Genomic DNA, 18736 nt, shown 5'->3' on the forward strand with positions numbered 1-18736 from the left:
CTTGACTGATAAAGCTCAGGGACAGCACCCAGGCCCTGAGTTCAAGCCCCAATTAAAAAAAGTTAAAAGCAAAAATAAGATCAAATATACATATAATATATAATATGTATTTATAATATATATATTGAGTTCCCAGCCAAAGAATAGAATAGTAAATGTTCTACTTCAAGAAACTTTTATTGGAAGAAAATAAAAAGAGTATTTGAAACTACACACTGAACCGGAATGTGGGGAAAAAACAAACAAACAGTATAAATCAATGAAGAATCAACCAAGAATAAAATATCAATAAAATAAAATAATAATCAATCAATATCCAATACTGGGCCTCCTAGAACAAAAGTAGAACATACTTTTTTAGGTGCCAAGGAAAACATAACTTGTCAAATGTGAGAAAAAGAAAATTAGGTATCACAAGATTTGGAAAAATTACATATCACAACACTTTCTGCAGAAATGCAATAAAATACAAATAAAATGCAATACAATACGATAATGTTAGAGATACTTGAACAAAGAGAAGATAACCAAGAATTTTCTTTTTTTTTCTTTTTTTTTAAATTTAATTTTATTTTATTTGTGAACATACTGTACAGAGGAGTTACAATTACGTGGGCAGGATAATGCATACATTTCTTACCAAGCATTGCAGCCTCCTCCTTTGTTTGCCCTTCACATCCCTTCCCAGCCTCCCCCCTCCCCCCCAATCCCAATCCTTCTCCTTCCCCCCTTCCCCCCCCCCCCCCCCCGCACCTACGTTGTAAAGCTAGTTTTGGACATGACAACTTGTACTTCTCATTGTTGCAACAGGTCCACCTGTATCCTTAAACAACTGGTTTTTCCCCATCTCCTCCACAAGTTATACTGACATCAAATATAGTGAAAGCAGGGGTTATACTGTGGGGGAAGGATATACAAAGCAACTAAGAGATAATCTTATAAATGCGTTAGAAACACATGCATGAAATAAAAAAACATTAAAATACACATCTAAGGGTTCATTTTCCTGACATCACATTATCTGACCTTTTCCGCTTGACTCATATATATACTAGATATTACAAATAAGGGAAACCATGGGACCTATGTTTCTTTGGGCCTGGCTTACTTCACTTAATATAATTTTTCCAAGTTTTTCCATTTCCTAACAAATGGGGCAATGTCATTCTTTCTGATGGAGGCATAGAATTCCATTGTGTATATATACCACATTTTCTTGATCCATTCATCTACTGAGGGGCATCTGGGTTGGTTCCATATCTTAGCTATGGTAAATAATGCTGCAATAAACATAGTTGTGCTGGTAGGTTTAGTGTGGTCTTGTTTGTAAACATTTGGGTAAATGCCCAAAAGTGGGGTTGCTGGGTCATAGGGGAGTTCTATGTGAAGTCTTTTGAGGAGCCTCCATACTGCTTTCCAAAGTGGTTGAACAAGTTTACATTCCCACCAACAATGAAGTAAGGTTCCTTTCTGTCCACATCCCCTCCAGCATCTGTTGTTGTTAGAGTTCTTGATACCAAGAATTTTCTATCAGCCAACCTGACCTTTAACCTTTAATATAAAGACTAGCAGAGAAGAGTTGGGGTCAACACATTGAGGAAATACTTCCCCTGGTCTCTCCACATTCATCTATTACAAGTAGAGCTTCAGAAAAGTGGGAGACAACTGGCAGCCAGCATTAAATACATCTTTATCTACAGAAATAAGACTTAATAATGGGGATTGCAAAGCAAGTGTGTGCTTGCTGCATGTGCTAACAGAGTTCTTTTATAATACAACCATCAGAAACAAATAGGAAGTTCCGAAAACAGATTCCTGATTTATAGATATTAGCTTAAAGTAAAAAGGCTATTTCCTTAATCCTAGCTACTCAGAAGGATGAACTCTCAGCAACACAGTTGAAACTAGCCCAGGCAGAAAAGTCCACGAGACTCCTAACTCCAATTAACTAGCAAAAAGCAGCAAGTGGAGATGTGGCTGACGTATAGATAAGAGTATTACATAAAGGCATCAAGTAATGGCAATCATTAGGACAGGAAAGTAAAAATCTTCACAAATATTCAAAGGTACACACGAGACAGACCGGGAGAGTGGGAGAGGGAGAGAGGGAGAAAAGGACAGAGGGAGACAAAGAAGACATAGGAAAATAGAACATACCCTATCTATCCCAGTACTAGTTACAAAAAAAAAAAAAGTTGAATATGATGAAACCACTAAATCAATGATTTAGAGGAAATGCAGGGAACAGAACATGTTAATTACCACAGGAATGCAATCAGCATAATTCACACCGACAAACTGCACAGAATAAATACACAGATTCTTCCACAAAAAAAAAAAAAAAAAAAAAAACAGAGGCTGAAACCTACGGGAAAGCAATGACATAAGGGACATAATAACCAATTAAATGTGTGGATCTTATTTGACTTGTGTCAAATATTTACATATTTGTTCATATTTTATATTATTTTCAACATGAAGGAAGTGAATAATGGATACTCAGTAACAGTGTAGAATTGTGAATTGTGTTAATGGTTTGGATAGGAGTGTCCCCCTGAAAAGGCTCATGTCTTGAAGGTTTGCTTCCCCCCCCCCCACTCCATACAATGTTCAGGGTGGGGTGGGGATTGGGAGAAGTGATTGGATCATAAGAGCAAGAACCTAATAATGGATTAATTCACTGATGGAATTACAATTGAATGGACTACTGGAAAATGGTAGAAAGTAACTAGCTGGTGGGGCTACTTAGAAGAAATGGATCACTGGAGGTTAGAGGTTATACCTTTGAAGGTTTCATCTTGTCCAGCACCTCTTCCTCTGTCTATGTTTCCTGGCTGCCAAGAGGTTATCAGCTCTGTTTCACCTCACCCTCCCCAATACAATCATCCTGCCTTGCAACAGATGTGAAAATCAAAGGAGCCAGCTGACCATGGACTGAAACCTCTGACACCATGCATCTTTCCTTTTTCCAGTTGATGGTTCTTAGGTATTTTGTCCAAGAGATGAAAAGTGACTAAGATAATGTAGAAGAGTATGATACTGGCCCCATCATTATGTCTAAGAAAAGGGGGGCAAGGCTCTGTATTCTAGAGGTAAAAACTGAAACGGCTATGAGGTAAAACTTCCATGATGCTTAAGCCATGCTTTACAGAATAGCAGGTGAAATGGGAAAAGAGGTAAGACAGAAAAGTTGCCAACACTGATTACAAGTGTGGAAACTGGACAATGCAGATGACAATTCATGATTCACCATACTAGGCTGCTTAAAATGCTCCCTGAATAAAATTACAGTCTTTCCAAGTTAACATATGAATGAGGCTCAGTTCCTCCAATCTTAAAACAAAATGGCCACTAACAGGTTTTGAAACAATTCAGACAGTGGCCTAGAAATCATAGGCTCCCTGCTGCTTTTTAAATTTTGTTTACTTTTCCCTAGTCAACTGATAATACATTTAAACACATCTATTTAAATGTGGGCCCTGAAATTCTCACCCAAAACAACAGCAGCTTAGCCAATGATGATTACATTAGATAAAAGAAATTGTCAGACCTGGAGTGAGTCCATTAAAACAGCTGATTTTGTGATTACTTAAGTACTCACAGTATATCCCCTGCAGCTGACAGTTCCACCATATTCCTCAGGGACACCTGCCAACCACCTCTAGATGCCTCCCTGATACCCTTCACTGAGGAGGCCTCGCTCCCAACCTGAGAAGGAACCTCCTCCATCAGTCCCTAGACAGCCTCTAGCTTGGATTCCTTCCCAAAAACCAGAAAGAACTCTCACCATCAGCAGCAAAGAGAGCCCTTCAGAGCGCCCAAGCACAAGCAGAGAGGAGTACTCAGCCCTGAGTAATCCCATGGTGTCAGTTCTCATTTGAGGAAGTGTATCCTTTGAAACTGAAGAACTGACCACTTAATGTGACTCTGAAAGGCCATCTAATGGCTAAGATGCAAAAAGTCAAGCCAGGTTCTCTCAGAGACCTCGCCCAGATCAGCTAACAGCAATAGGAGAGCTTAAACAGTGCACAGTAAGACTGAGGCTGGCCGACAAGTGATTTGCCAAATAACAACGTGATTTCATTTTAACACTGCAGTTATTAAAACCAAAGTTCTTCAGATTTAATAAGAAGCCAGGCACCGCTGGTTCACGCCTGTAATCCTAGCTACTCAGGATCTGAGGATCGCAGTTCAAAGCCAGCCCGGGGAAGGAAAGTCCAGAGACTCTTATCTCCAATAAACCACCAGAAAACCAAAAGTGGTGATGTGGCTCTAGTGGTAGAATGCTAGCCTTAAGCTGAAGTGCTGAGGGTCAGCGCCCAGGCCCAGAGTTCAAGCTCCAAGACCAACAAAAACAAAAACAAACAAAAAAACCAAGGGAAATAGAAAATGGTACAGAATCTCCCACCCCTTGGAGAGAATCTAAAGAACACTGAGTTGGAAAACTGAAACATCTCTCTCAGCTGTGAAAGAGCATTCTGGAAGTTTCCAAACCTTCAGACTGACAAAGCACCTTGACACATGAAAGGCTCTCACAGTCTTTCAGGTAACTTTGCTTGTGGTTGGGCGCTGACTCAGCCTCCATCACAGCGACACTGACTGGATCCAGAGGACCTTCTACTGCTCTGAGGTCCCAAAGACTGAAGCCAGGGCCAGCGGCCAAGGCTCAGCCTTTCCCAGGATAGGAACGGTGTCAGTAAATGACAAGCACTCTGAGTGTTCCCACTGACTCAGTCCCCTAGTCTTTCTCCTAAACCCCCAACCTATCTCTTTTTCCTGTTCTCCTGGATGACTTCCCTAGCTTTCTCCTCCTCCCCTCATGAGCCAGCCCTCTGACGCTCTAAGTAACCTTTCTTCTGTAATTGACCACAATTTGGAGCCTAAATAAATCCCAATTAAACTGCTTTCTGCAACAGACCAACTTTTTTTTTTTCTATTTCTTTTCTGAGCTCCAGGACATAAGGTCTTGAGTTAAAAAAAAAAATATTTCACTAGAACATAAACCCAGAAGATAAGGATTTAGGCCTGCTGTTCATTACTACACCCACATCCAAAGTGTTAATAATGATGTGTGAATAAATCTATGAATTAAAGACACTGCAACAAAATGTAGTGGTAATTGTCCACAGGTGAGTACACCTGCTGTTCCATGTGTTCCTCGTGCTGGGAGAAGCTGCCTGGACCCTGCTTGGGCCTCTCTTCACCTGCTGGTATGGTACCCATGTCCAACTTCTCCATCCAAGGCAAGAGTTCTGAAGCTGGGATGATCATTTTAAACAACCATCCTTCAAAATGTTGGGGTGTAAAGTAAGGCAACACAAAAAGAACTACCCAAAAACTCCACAAACCTTCCACATCTGCTAGCTTATTGTTAAAAGGTGGAGGGATGTCTATCAAAGGGATGCTTTCAAGTTCAGCTAAAATTCTTATCTACTGTTTCCCTGCAGTAATTATATAGTCTATACTAAACTAAATTCAAAAAATTTAAGTTATTTAGGAATTCTCATCCGCTTAACCTACTGATTATTTCAGACTAGGAATCTGGTTTAATTTAACAATAACAACCCTGAAAAGTAGTTCATATAGAGTTTACCAATCTAACAGCATCCATTTCTTTAATTAAAAATCTTTCCATAGTGCTTCGGCCATTAAAGAAGAAATCCACATTGTGAAAACTAGGCCAGAAATGCACTTTCAATATTTTACAAGCTAAAAATTATTATACTAAAAATACTTAGACTGCCTTTATTCCAATCTTTTCAAGTAGAGTTCTCAAGATTTTATTTTTCTTAAACATGTCTGTTTTGACTTTTAAGCACAGGAGCCACAAGGAGGGGCTTAGTAGCTAAAATCTCCAAACTACCTCCAGCCACCTTTCACGTGTAAATGTTCTCTCCACAAACTGAGATCTACATAGAATTCCTTTCCATGAATACTTTCCCCACGCAGACCTATCTATCTCTTCCAAAGTTCTTAGGAGGACTCCTTCTCCTTTGTTCTCAACTTAAGTCAAGCAATTCAACCCCAGAAGAAACTTGTTAGGCTATTATTGTATGCAAATAGGCACCCCAGAGTACCAGGGGATTTTCTAACGTCCTCTGAATATATCCCAAATCACCTGGGGCAATCCCAAATGAAGGTGGGTGGATAAGTAGTTTTACTGAGCATCTTAAAGATATCGGTAAAGAATCAGGGTTTCTCCTCAGTTTAATTTTCCCCTTTTTTCTTCCACTTGGTCAAGAGCTAGGCAAGTTGTCATCAATTTCACACCTGCCCACCATAAATAGCCACCTGCTCCTTCCAATACTGTTTTGTGTCTTCAAATGCTGAATTGACTGGGAAATGGAACAAATCTGGAAATGTCACAGCCCACACAGGACAACAATGAAGGTTGTAAGCTGCTTGTTTTTGTTTGACCAAATAAATTGATAAAACAAGGATGTTGCTGCAGATCACATCAACTATTGCTACTGTGACATTCAGATTATCAGTAATCTTGGCATTGTAGGGCGAGTCCAAGGTAGGAAAGGACAAGGTAATTAACTTTATGCTTAAAAAACTCAGTACAACATATCCATATTGGATTTGCCTTATACATATAATATCTGTAACTACATGCAAAAGTGAGATGCATACTTTACCATTTTTTAAAGTTATTTCTCTGACTAGGCAATTACTTGACCAGATTTCATCAGAAAAATCTCATCACACAAGGCACTGTAGGAAATATTTAAATTACTGAAATGAAATCCAGGTGCTCTAAAGTTATCCCCCAATGCCTGTCCTTTTCCTTCTCCCTCTCCCTCTCCTCCCCTCCTTCTCCCCCTCTCTCCTCCCCCCCCCCTCTTTCAGGAACTGTTTGGCTACCTTTGCTCCTAAAATAAATTTTAGGTCCTATCATTTCAAATCAGCCCTTTTACTAGAGTGAAGCCTACATCCTCCAATCCTAAAGTAAGAAACAGGACCAGACTGGTTAAATATTATTATAAATGGCATCCCATTAGCATCTACCCAGCATAGATCTTCCTGCAGATCTGGCCTCCTTAAAGGCTGAGAACCCACATTATACCTGGTAATGCATTTTGATATGACAGGTTAAATGATGTTATCAGCCAGAAACTCTAATGAGTGCGATTTCATTTCCACCCTTCTCCCCCTGCCCTCCCACCAGTGGCTGCTCTAACGCAAACCACTGAACCATGACTGTGAAATGACCAAAAGGGAAGGACAGATGGGAAGGAAATCAAAGAATGGGGAAGGGGGGGTGAGCCACAGAGGAACAATCCACCCCTGAGTGATCAAGGGAAAAGGACCGGTGCACCTTTCATCCTTACAGACCTGCCCACCTGGTATGGGGTGGAATCTGGCGGGGGGGGAGGGGGGTGACCACACAGCACAATCCTCCTTAGGTTTGGATACAACCATCGATTATAGATACCTCTAGACCTCAAACTTCCTTTCACGCCTCTTTATCTTGACAAACAGTTTAAGTCTTGTTCATCACTATTTGTTCAGTGGTTATATTCCCTCCTCCTGCCCACCCCCCTCCAACAGATCAATAACCTATTTTTAGATTGTAGGCTCAGAATTGGTCATCTTCAATATAGCCAAACTTTGAGCTGTTACACAGCATTTATGAGAAACACCAGTCCACAGCCAAGGGGTGAAGAGAGAGAAATGACTATTTTCCCATTTCCAAATTATTTAGAAAGGATTTCAGACAGGCATCTCCAGTCGAGTGGAGCAGGACCTAGCCATTTCAAAGTTAAGTATTTGGCTTTTCTCTTATCTCCAGCCAAGATCCTACAATCAACTGGGGAAAGCAAAAAAAGTCTTTTCCAGTTTATCCAATTAAAGAATTCTTCCTTTAAAAACAACAACAACAACAACAAAGTCTCAGTTTTCTTCTGGGGCAATTTACAACTAGTCACATCTTGTCTCAGCTTTCACCCCCCCACACCACACCCCCATACTACAAACAATTGAAAACTGTCATTCACTAAGCTTCCTCTCATCTTATCTTCTCCAACCTTAATAAATCCAATTTCTGTAAGTTGCTTTCCAAGGGCCTGCTTCCCAAGGCTCATCAACAATACTTCCTTCCTGATGCCCAATGTTCCTTTCATTCTCTGAGAAAACAACTATAAATGCATACCTTAAGAAGACAAGATTGTCTTCCTACTACCTCGTTATTTTGACAAAAACTTTCATAATAACTAGAAGGCACTTAACACAAAGTTCTTCCTATACCACAAATGGTACTAGAAGGTTATAGAGCCAGGTTCGGTGACTTTGGGATTTTATTTCTTACAGTGACCTGACCTGAAGAATTACATTTATATCTACCATCATGTCTGGAAATTGAGTTTCAAATAGATGCAGCCCATAAATAATCAATGAACAAACACAGCGGAGTCCAACATCATATTTTCTCCTGTAAACAGGCTGTCCCTCTCCCTGCCTTGTCTCTGCCAATCACTGCCATCACTCCCACTGAGTACCTCCTGCTGTCATGATGAGGAGATTCAAGCCTGCCCCAGAAGGCATCTAGGAATCCAGATGCTGGTCTCACAGACCCTCTCCCCTTCTTAGGCATGTGCCTAACAAACTCCTTCCAAAAGCCAAACACCATCTAAAAGAGCCCAACTGTAATTCTGCCCAGCTCCCATCAACATCTGGCTCTCAGCCCAGCTTCGCCAACCCAAAAGAGCCCTTCCAAAACTCTCCCTTACGCCCTGTGCATCCAAGTGCACAGCAGCACCATTTACAACCTCCAAAAGATGGAAGCAATGTATGTCCACCAGTGACTGGAAAAACAAGTGTGAGATGTGCATACATTGGAATATTATTCAGCCTTAAAAGGGAAATTCTTACAAGATGGATGTAACCTTATCTCCAAGGCTACATTATGGCCAGTAAAATAAGCCAGTTAGAAAAGGACAAATACTATACAGTTCCATTTGTACCAGGTCCCTGGGGAAGTCAAATTAAGAGACAGAAGGTACTAGCCTGAGGGACAGGGAGACACTATTATTTATGAATATGGAGTTTGTGCTTTACAAGATGAAGTACTCTGGAAATCAGTTGCACAACCTAAATCAGTTGCATACGAACCTAAACACACTTCATAGTGAGCTCTACATGGAAAATTGGCTGAAATGGTAAAAGTTAGGTCACATGCATTTTACATAAAGAAAAAAGAAAGGGGAAGGAAAAGAAAGAAGAAAAAAAAAGAAAACAATTTCCCTTAGTCTTGGCTGCACACAGCAAGTGGGTGGGTGCAACTTCCATAGCAAGTCCTGGCACTCAGCTTCCATAGTTATGGCAGGTTGGAGAGTGCTTAAGTGACAGAATGTAGAGCAGTTGGCCCTGGACAGTGACCTTGCTCCTGGGTCAAGTCCACCTTAGCCTGGCCTTCAAAGCCTTCTTCATAATCTGGACCAAATTCAACACTCAATTTGCCCCCTCCTGTGCTCCTTGAAGTTAATCAGGAATCTACCCTTCCAGCTCTTTCCCTCTGATTTCTTACCCCAGCCATCTGATCAAAGGAATGACCAAACAATCCTCAGGCCAGATCTGAATGCCTTATTGTAGGATTTTGTAGTTTTTTCCAAAGGAAGTTTCAACTACACCCTGTTTCTCCTTCAAAGTGTAGGAATTAATCTCAAATCTCTCTCTCTCTCTCTCTCTCTCTCTCTCTCTCTCTCTCTCTCTCTCTCTCTCTCTCTCTCTCACACACACACACACACACACACACACACACACACACACACATACACACACACACACACACCATTTACTGATCTCTAATCTCTATTATCACCTGCCCACCAGGACTCCATCTCCTCTCCTATAAAACGTGGCCTAGAGCTCCATGCACTCTGCCCCCAAGTTCATCCCTCAATCAGCGGTGGTACACTTTGCCCCATCTCTCCCAACCCCCAGCCCCTATCTGCAGACTCTGGGAGGACCCAGCAAGGGGTTGATAAACCTCCATTAAACTGAATCCAAAATGTTCTCTGAACATTTCTTGCATTCAAAGCATGATCCAAGCGCCAGTGAGCAGCAGAACAGGTAGCACAGTATTTACTGAGCAGCACACACTGTGTTGGAGCCAGGACAAGGCACCAGGTCAGAGTGGTGGCTGCATTCCTGGGGAGATGGTGTTCTCAAGGTCACTTTACATAAGGCAGTAGTATTTTCAAAGCCATTTTACATAAGGCAATAGGGTTCATGAGTCCCAGGGAACTACTTATTCACCTGGAGAAAGTTTACAGAATTCCATCCCCTTCCCAACTTTTATCCCAAACTCTGTATTCCCAACAGTAGAAAGTCAGAGAAGTGTAAGAGTAGCATGGAATATTACTAACTGTAAACTACCCCAGAAATGGACATTAAATATATAATATAAATTTTATCTTAATACAAAAAAACCTATATGATTTGGTCTTTCATCATTTACAAATGTTTCCTAAGAGACAAAGTTGAAAGGGAAACATTAGAAAATTGACTGAAATTGGAGCCCACATACTTCCTGTATTTGGGGCTATGCCCTAAGCAGACCTCTTACATGTTCCCATCAGAAAGGTCCTGTAATCCCTGCCAGAGCCCTGAACCACCAACTTCCAGTTACAGATGAGAAGATGAAGCCAAAGGAGAGTTTAAGTATCTGGTCCCTGATCACACAGCTGGCAAGAGGCAGAACTGGGATTAAAAGCCCAGCTTGTCAATTCCAGAAACCAAGCTCTTAACTCTGGCACTACATGCCCTGAATAATAATTCAGCTTAAACATTAAATTTGTGAAACTGTGGAAAATGTAGCTGTCAAGGTGTGCACTGGAAGATATCTAAGAAAAGTCTGCCATAACCAAAATGTAATCATAAAGACTAACACCTAAGATGAATAGGAAAATGATCAGGCTTGAGTATTTTTACTGGAGAAATCCTGTGAGATATGGAAGGGGAAGAGGATGTCACAGGATTCTGTGTGTGTGTGTGTGTGCACGTGCACTTGTACTAGGACTTGAATTTAGGGCCTGGGAGCTGTTCTTTAACAATTTCTATCAAGGCTAGCACTCTACCACTTGAGCCACAGTTCCACCTCCAGATTTTTTGCTAATGAATTCAAGATGAAAGTGGCAAAGACTTTACTGCCAGCTTCATCTAGTTTTATACCATGATCCTCAGATCTCAGCCTCCTTGATAGCTATGATTACAGGAGTGAGTCACTGGCACTGAGTAGGAATTAAAAGACAAAACAAAAGAGCACAAAACACCTCTTAAGATCTCTAAGACCAATGAGTCCCAACTGCTATATCAAAAGCTATATAAAACTCAGCTGTTACATAAAAATTATGGAAAATTCTAAGACAAAAACTAAAAGTATATTTCATCCCAACACTGTCAAGTTAGTACTTACTGGTACCTTGGGCAAGAATTACAAAGAAAAATAAGAACTTGCACCTGCTGGAGGAACTTGCTCACTTTTGCCAACACCCCTCCAGACCCACACCCAATGCCAGGTACCTTTTACAAGAATCTTTTTCAACCTCTGTATATCACCTTTACAATAAAAATTAAAAATAAAATTGTAAATTAATGTTATAGTTGCATACATTCATCGGGTACAATTATATTTTAATGTTTAGTAATAAAAATATGTCAAGCATTAAGGAAAAAAAACCTTCTCTTTACAACAACCACATGAAGAGTGGTATCACCCCCATGTTAGAGTTGACAATGAAGGTGAACATATGACTATTATGCTTCTATGAAGTACCAGTTAAAAATATGATGTGTAGCAACACAATTACAGGCACAAAGGGGTTAAGTAAGTTATCCAAAGTCACACAGCAAATTTAGGATGGCAAAACTAGGATGAAATACTGAGAGGCAGAAAGGTTAAGTAACTTGTTCCAAGGTCACACAGCTGCCAGCTATGAGCCATCAGATTGTACAAGGCAGGCTGCCAGATATTCCTTCTACCACAGATACTTGCCTGGTCCCACCAACTTTCACCAAAGCCTAATACAAACTGACAATGGGCCCACTGAGAACTTGGTTTTGTCTTAAGGAACCAGTCCTTATTTTTCTTTTTGTTTTCATTTAGTTTGGTGCTGGGATTACAGGTATTTGCCACCATGCTTAGATCTCTTTTTTTTTTTAAGAGGAGGAAGATATGGATCTTGATTAAAAAATAATTTTAGCCAGGTAATCCTAGCTACTCAGGAGGCTAAGATCTGAGGATCACGGTTCAAAGCCAGCCCTAGCAGGTAAGGCAGAGACACATCTCCAGAAAACCAGAAGTGGTACTGTGGCTCAAGGAGTAGAGTGCTCGCTTTGAGCTGAGGGACAGCACCCAAGCCCACAGTTCAAACCCCACAACCGACAAAAATTAAATAAAATAAAAAGTTCAATACTGCCCAGATGCTTTCTAAAAAGCATCCTGTGAGCTCAACAAGCATGCCAACAGGTTACTTACTGTCTAACAACAGTATCTCAACTGATTGTTTCTACAAATATAAAAAATCAGAGCCACTGGGCTAGGCTTCTCCACTGTCAACAAAGACTCACACACTGGATTTGCCCCCCATTCAAACTTTCCCCTCCACTCACTCCTTTCCAAGCTTTCCTCACTCTAGATTTGCAGCTGTGAAAATCTCTCTTCAAGTGACTGAGAATGCATATGAAATTTTGCATATTTGGATTCTTGCAAATGTCTTTTAATCCCACTTTGGAAAAGTTACCACACATGAACGCAGCAAAATAAAGCACTTCCCACATTCTAGCCTGCCAACTCTTCAACTAAATTCATTCTGGAGAAAATGCTGCCACCACAGCCCAGCCCGCCACTTCTAAGAGGTCCAGCACGGCTGTCCAGCTCCGAGAATTCTGCTCAGGACACCTCGGCTCATTTGGCTCATTTCCTTGTGTCCTTTTTTTAATCCACTGGAGGAGACTTGAGGAAATGAGTCAAGATCCTACGGGTAACTTCTAATGGCTGTCAACAACAGCAGCGAAATTCATCACCACAACAACATCTGTACAGAAATGTGTTACAAGGGAAGCCCACAGAATACTTGGCACACTCTAGATGAGAATTTCTTCTGGGATAAGAAAGGCTAAGAGCAGCAAATTGTCATTGTACCTCACTTCGTTTATCCAGGGTAAATAGCCAGCAATATCAACCATGGTTGGTGGCTCTTTCTCTGTGGGGAGGGGGGGAGGGGGGGGAGGGGAGGAATTGAGTCCAAGGCCTCCACTTGAGCCATGCCCCAGCCTGGGGGCTTTCTTTCACAACTATGCACAAGTATATAGAGCTATGGTTATTTGTAGCAGCGGGAGAATGATTTCAACTGATTGCCATTATTATTTTGGAGACAGCTTATCTTCTTTTCTGAGAGACCCTAACTGGAACGGACCGCCTAAAATCCAAAGCTCTCCTACCAAAAGGTCAAATGTCCCTTTTTCCTCTTTGAGTCTCCTTGAAATGACAGGTAAACCTATACATTTTTCATCAAAAGTGGCCATCCTATCTCCCTGGCATCTCCAACAACATCAGGCTCATAAGCAAGCATTCATTAAATAGTTTTGTTGTTTTGAGTTTTAGGGGTTTTTTTTTGTTTTCTGGGTTTTTTTTTTTTTTGCATGAGCCTTACAACAGATTCTGGAGAGCTATGTAAATGGATATGCAATTGGGCATATGGTGCTGAGCTCAGGCTCTTCCACTGATTATTTTGGGCAAGTGATTTATCCTTATCCAGTTTCTCCAGTTGTACAATTGTAGGGGTTGGTGGTGATGGTCTCATCTCCTGGACTCGAGAGTGTAAACAGTAACAGCCAAAGCCCTCAACAAAGGCTTGCCCTTCCAATGACATCAACAACTGTGAACACATGTGTCCACGAAACCTAAGGCATATTAGAACATGTGGTACAAAAGCACAGCATATATGGTTTATAAAATCATTTAAAAAAAGGTACACTTGGGTGGGAAGGACCAGAACAGGAAGCTGTGAATTACCTAGGAATCTCTTTACAAGGAGAGATCACATTATTTCCAGCTGGGTAAGAATCCAGAATGCTTCCCACCAGGTGCTGGGGATGACTTGAGCCCAGCACCTGCAGGTATGATTCACTGTTTCTTGCAGGTTTGTTCGGTTGAGCACCAGAGCTGTAAATGCAGAAGGGGACAGACAAGGCTCCAAGAGATTCAGCACCTCCTGAAGCATAGGGAGTGCATAGGATTTGAGGAGAGGACAACAAAAACTACAACTTCCTGTCAGCAGCAGAGCATACCCCCATATTCCAAGGGGTCCCTGTGACCAGGAGAGACAGGGAGGCTGGACAGGATCGGGGAGAATTAAGCCTGTTGCATCCATACTCAGAACCCTGGAGACATGTTCTGTACCCCCCAAAATTAATCCTTCAGGAGGCAGATGCCTGGCAGAACCCTTAAGGAAATTGCTTCCTCTCTCCCACAATTAATATGACCTGTTCAAGGGCACACAGCTAGTGAAGGGCAGAGAAAGAGACAGGATCTAAAGCAAGGCTGGGGACACTGTACACACATTGCCTGCCACCCAGGACACAGACCTTAAAATTCCCCACTGCCGATGAGCTACTGGATAGAGAGCAAGCTAACCAGGAGGGAGAAGGAAAGCACTAGTTCATTTTTTTTTAATTTTTTTAAAGGAATTGTTCAGTGTGGTCTTTCTGGTGTTCCCACCTTTAATCAAATCAAAAAGGACAAGGCAAAAACTATAAAAGCAAAATCCGCCCAAGAATCCGGACACTCACTGGTGACCCCTGGCGACCCTTCCTCCGGCAGCGGGGTCTAGATGGAAGTTCCCCACAGCAAAGCCCTCCCCTTCCCAGGCCTTCCCCGAGGCAGGGAGGGGGAGATGGGGAAGCCGGGCCCAGAGGCTTTCCTGAGAAACTGGCCCACGGTCATCTCACAAATCATAGCTACACCCGCTTTCCACCGGCCCGTGCCAGTGCAGACTCTTTTTTTTTTTCCTAGCTCAACACTATGAGGGGAACCTCAAAAGGATGTTTTGTTTAAAATGATCTGGGAGAGAACCAGGGCTTCAGGACCTGGCCAGGCTATGCGCACACGCGCGCACACTAGCGACACCTGGAATTAAAAAGAGTGGGGGTGGGGGTGGGGGGTGGCAGAGCCTGCAGATCCTCCAGACACCTGAAGACCCAAGTTCCCGCGCGGAGCACTGCGTTTTCCCAACAGCTTGGGGAACCGAGTGAGATCGATCTGCAGGAAGTTCACTCCAATCTCCCAGCCCTAAGCGATCGCGTGGGAGGGAGGAGGGTCGTGAATCGCAGGATTCCCCGCCCCCCACCCCAAGTAAACTGGCACCTGCGATTACAGGTCGCAGGTACCGGCCGCGACGCGCGAGCCGATCAGCCCCGCGCTCGGGCTGGGCGCCTGAGGCTGCAAGGGGGCGGGGACCGCGGCGTCCCGGCGCGTGGTCCCCCGGCCTCCCCGGAGCCGGCGCCGCTCCCCCGGCGCGTGGCAGTCATGGAGGAAACCCTACCTCGGCAGGGAGAGAAGCAACCTAGCGGCTGCTCGCCACACGCCCCGGCTAAGTTGTCCTTGTAGCAGACGCCACTTCCAGGCTCGCAGGGTCCGCCCGCCGCGCCCCCCCCCCCTCCCCGGAGGCCCCCAACCGAACTGGGCGTCGAGAAGAGCGGCCGCCTCCGATTCGGATCCGCGGGTGGTGCCGCGCGTCCGGCAGGGGCGGCAGCAGATCGGTCCCCAGCCCCGGTCCCCAGCTCCGGTCGCCCGCACCGTGGCACAAAGAAGCGCCCGCGGGCTGGAACGCTGCGACCGCGGAAGCCAAGAAAAGGCTTCTCCAACTTTGCCCGGGGCCCGTCGGAGGAGCTGCGGGCGGGCGCTCAGGGTGGCGGGGCACACACCCGCAACTTTTAACAAAAGGAAGCTGCGGCCGCGCCTCGCACGGCGAGGTCGCTCCGTGCGACCCCGCGAGCCCTGGCCCGCCACGGCCCCCAGCGCCCCGTCGCCACAAAAGCAGCCCCCAACTCGCCCGCAGCCTCGCTCACGCCCAAGTCCCCGTTCCCAGAAATAAAAGAAAACCTCCCACTCGGCGTCCCCCAGCACCCGCGGCGGGAGGCTGCAGGCGCAGGTGAGCGAGGTGGGGCGCCGCGGAGTTCCCCCAGGCCGCCCCGGCCCTTCCCGGAGGCTGGAACGCACCGGCACGGTAAAGGCCGGCGGCCACCTCTCCGGACGCACCCCGGTGGGTCCGACCCCCCGTGCGGCACCGGCAGGCAGCACCGAGGGGTGCGGTCAGGGTGGCCCAGGCTGCGCTCTCCCTCCCACCTACCTGTCTGGACGCTTTGCAGAAGGAGCAGCACGCCGAGCAAATCCCAGGCGCCGCGAGCGCCTCTCATCGCGGTGGCTGCGCGGAGACCCGAGCTCCGCTCCACGTTCCAGCTCTCGCCCAAGTGCACGGAGCGCGGCAAAGCCGAGCCCCCAGAGCGCGGAGCGCGGAGCGCGGAGCGGCGCGCAGCGGCCCCTCCTCCTGCGCCCTCCCCCTGCGCGCCGGCCACGCCCCTCCTCCGCGCCCCTCCGCGCCTCCCCTCCCTCGCGCCCGCCCTCGCTCCCGCCCCGCCGGGGTCGCGCTCCCTCAGGCGACGTCTGGCCCCCGTTCAATCGACGTGGTAATCCCGGGGGCGTGGGGGGACTGGGCCGGGGTCTGTGCCTTCTGCGGGAGAGGGGAGAGACCCTGGAACCCCTTCACCCCCCCCTCCCCATACACACGTCTTCTCCCGAGTCATCGGGTCCGTCCTCCCCAAGCCGATCCCAGCCCAGCACGGCGCTGCCCCAGTGCTTTGTGCAAGCCCGAGCCGAGAACCCATTAGGGCACCAGCCACCTGGCAGGTGCGCCCCAGACAATAAAGACTGGCCACCAGCCCCCCTCCTGCAGGCTCGTGAGGGCGGGAGAAGGGAGGACATCGTTGAGGGTGGCGGTTGAGGGGGGGAATGGGTTCCAATGTTCTCCTACAGTCCTGTTAGTTTGGGGGGCGGCGGGTGGGCCAGCGTGGCGCGTCTGGCACCTGCGGTGAAAGACTGAGCCCGGGTTGGGGTTATTCTTTATGCTCAGTTTCTCCACCTGCTCCGCAACCTGTAAGTACACACTTGATTGCTATTGGTCCCTGTGGCCTCCGCCCAACCAGCTCCTGCCGTGACTTTTCCGCGGTCTGCGGCGGCAGAGGAAAGGGAGCCTCCAGAAGTTCGCGCTGGGAGCCCCTGGTGTTTAGTGCTGTGTGCTTCTGGGAGCCTTTCTTTCTCTGTCTTCTTTTCCTCTGTATGGATACTCTATGTTAAAGTAACCGTTAAGGAACTGCTTTCCTTTTGGGGCTCCCCCTAGTCTGCGCCACGAGCAAAATTAAAATGATTCAAGCCAGGTTCCTCCACGCAGGCTCACGGGTTATGGGGCCAGCTTCGAATCCAAGGTTACTACCGTGTCTGTATTGGGTTTGAGAGTTCATAGAGCAGCATAAGTTGGGTTCTAAAAGTTCTCATAGCTACAGGAAAACCCAGGGTTTGAATCCTCCTTTTAAGACCTACTGGGGTGGGGGGGAGGGACATGGAAATAAAAGGTACCTGTCCTTGGGGGGAGGAGGGGAATCGTGGAACAATTTAAATATACTTAAGACGTTTAAACTATTACCTAAAATGTCTAATTTCTCACCTCTCTAGCTTCATTTCAAATTGAAATCTATCCTGTTTTAGGTGGGCTGGACATAGGCTAGTTTAAGAAAATTTATTTTTAATCATCAAAAACGTATCAGTACTAGAGGTTGATCAAATGATCATTGCAAATAATTGTCTATAAGTTTGTTCTTAGCAAGCAGTCAACTGTCTTGTGACCAGCTGGGAGGAGGGACTATCATTAACAGACATAAGATGTATGCCCTGCCCACAGACCTTAGATTCAGGTGTGTGAATGGCCCAGTGTCCTAGCAAATGGTTCAAGTCATATGGCTATGCAAGGTCATTAGACCACTTTTTTTCTTTAGAATGACAGAGATTTTGGTTTGTTTTTTTTTTTAAGAAAAAATATCACTCAAAGCAATTGTAAATTTCTGGGCTCTTGATTTATTTCTAAAATCCATTTGGTGGGCTGGGATGTAGCTCAGTGGCAAAACCCTTGCCTATTAAGTGGATTGGATCCCCAGTACCCCCCAAAAATAGTTTTAAAAAAAAACCTGAACATAAAATCCATTTTGTAATGAAAATAGAAAAATCACAATGAGTTAAAATATCAACATTATATCCACGAGAAAAATACATGTTTTTTTCTTCAACTGATATTGAAGAGGGTAATTTCTTCAGAAGAGTGGGTGAAAGAGATCATATTTCAGTTTAATTCCAGGCAAGAAACTTCTATTGAGGATTAAAAACAAAAAGACTCAAGATATACCAAAAAAAATAAGAAATATACAATGATGGTCAGTTATTCATGTTTGTCATGAATAGCCTGTAGGTAACAAAGCCTGGTAGCTCATGTGTCTCTTTTATCTCCAATTAACTGGCAAAGAGCAGGAAGTGGAGCTGTGGCTCCACTGGTATAGATTGCCAGCTTTGAATGGAAAAAGCAAAGTGAGAGCACAAGACCATGAGTTCAAGCCCCGGCAACAGCACAAAAAAAATTAAAGAGAATAAGACAAAATCCCTACCTAGTGTAATTCATAGTTGACC

At 44.7% G+C, this 18736-nt stretch overlaps 1 protein-coding gene across 2 annotated transcripts in view; it reads right to left on the reverse strand.

The window, feature by feature from the left end:
* The window catches only part of Kit (KIT proto-oncogene, receptor tyrosine kinase), an 86645-nt gene extending 70153 nt beyond the window's left edge, over nt 1-16492 (reverse strand). For both annotated transcript variants that reach the window (XM_070013061.1, XM_070013060.1), the window contains exon 1: nt 16356-16492. In XM_070013061.1, the coding sequence (XP_069869162.1) occupies nt 16356-16422 (67 nt within the window). In that variant the 5' untranslated portion in view covers nt 16423-16492. The remainder of the gene's footprint in view (nt 1-16355) is intronic.
* Between the last annotated feature and the right edge of the window lie 2244 nt (nt 16493-18736).

The sequence above is a fragment of the Dipodomys merriami genome, unplaced genomic scaffold (genome assembly GCF_024711535.1).
Source record: "Dipodomys merriami isolate MVZ:Mamm:240054 unplaced genomic scaffold, mDipMer1.0.p SCAF_9, whole genome shotgun sequence".
Classification (NCBI taxonomy): Eukaryota; Metazoa; Chordata; class Mammalia; order Rodentia; family Heteromyidae; genus Dipodomys; species Dipodomys merriami.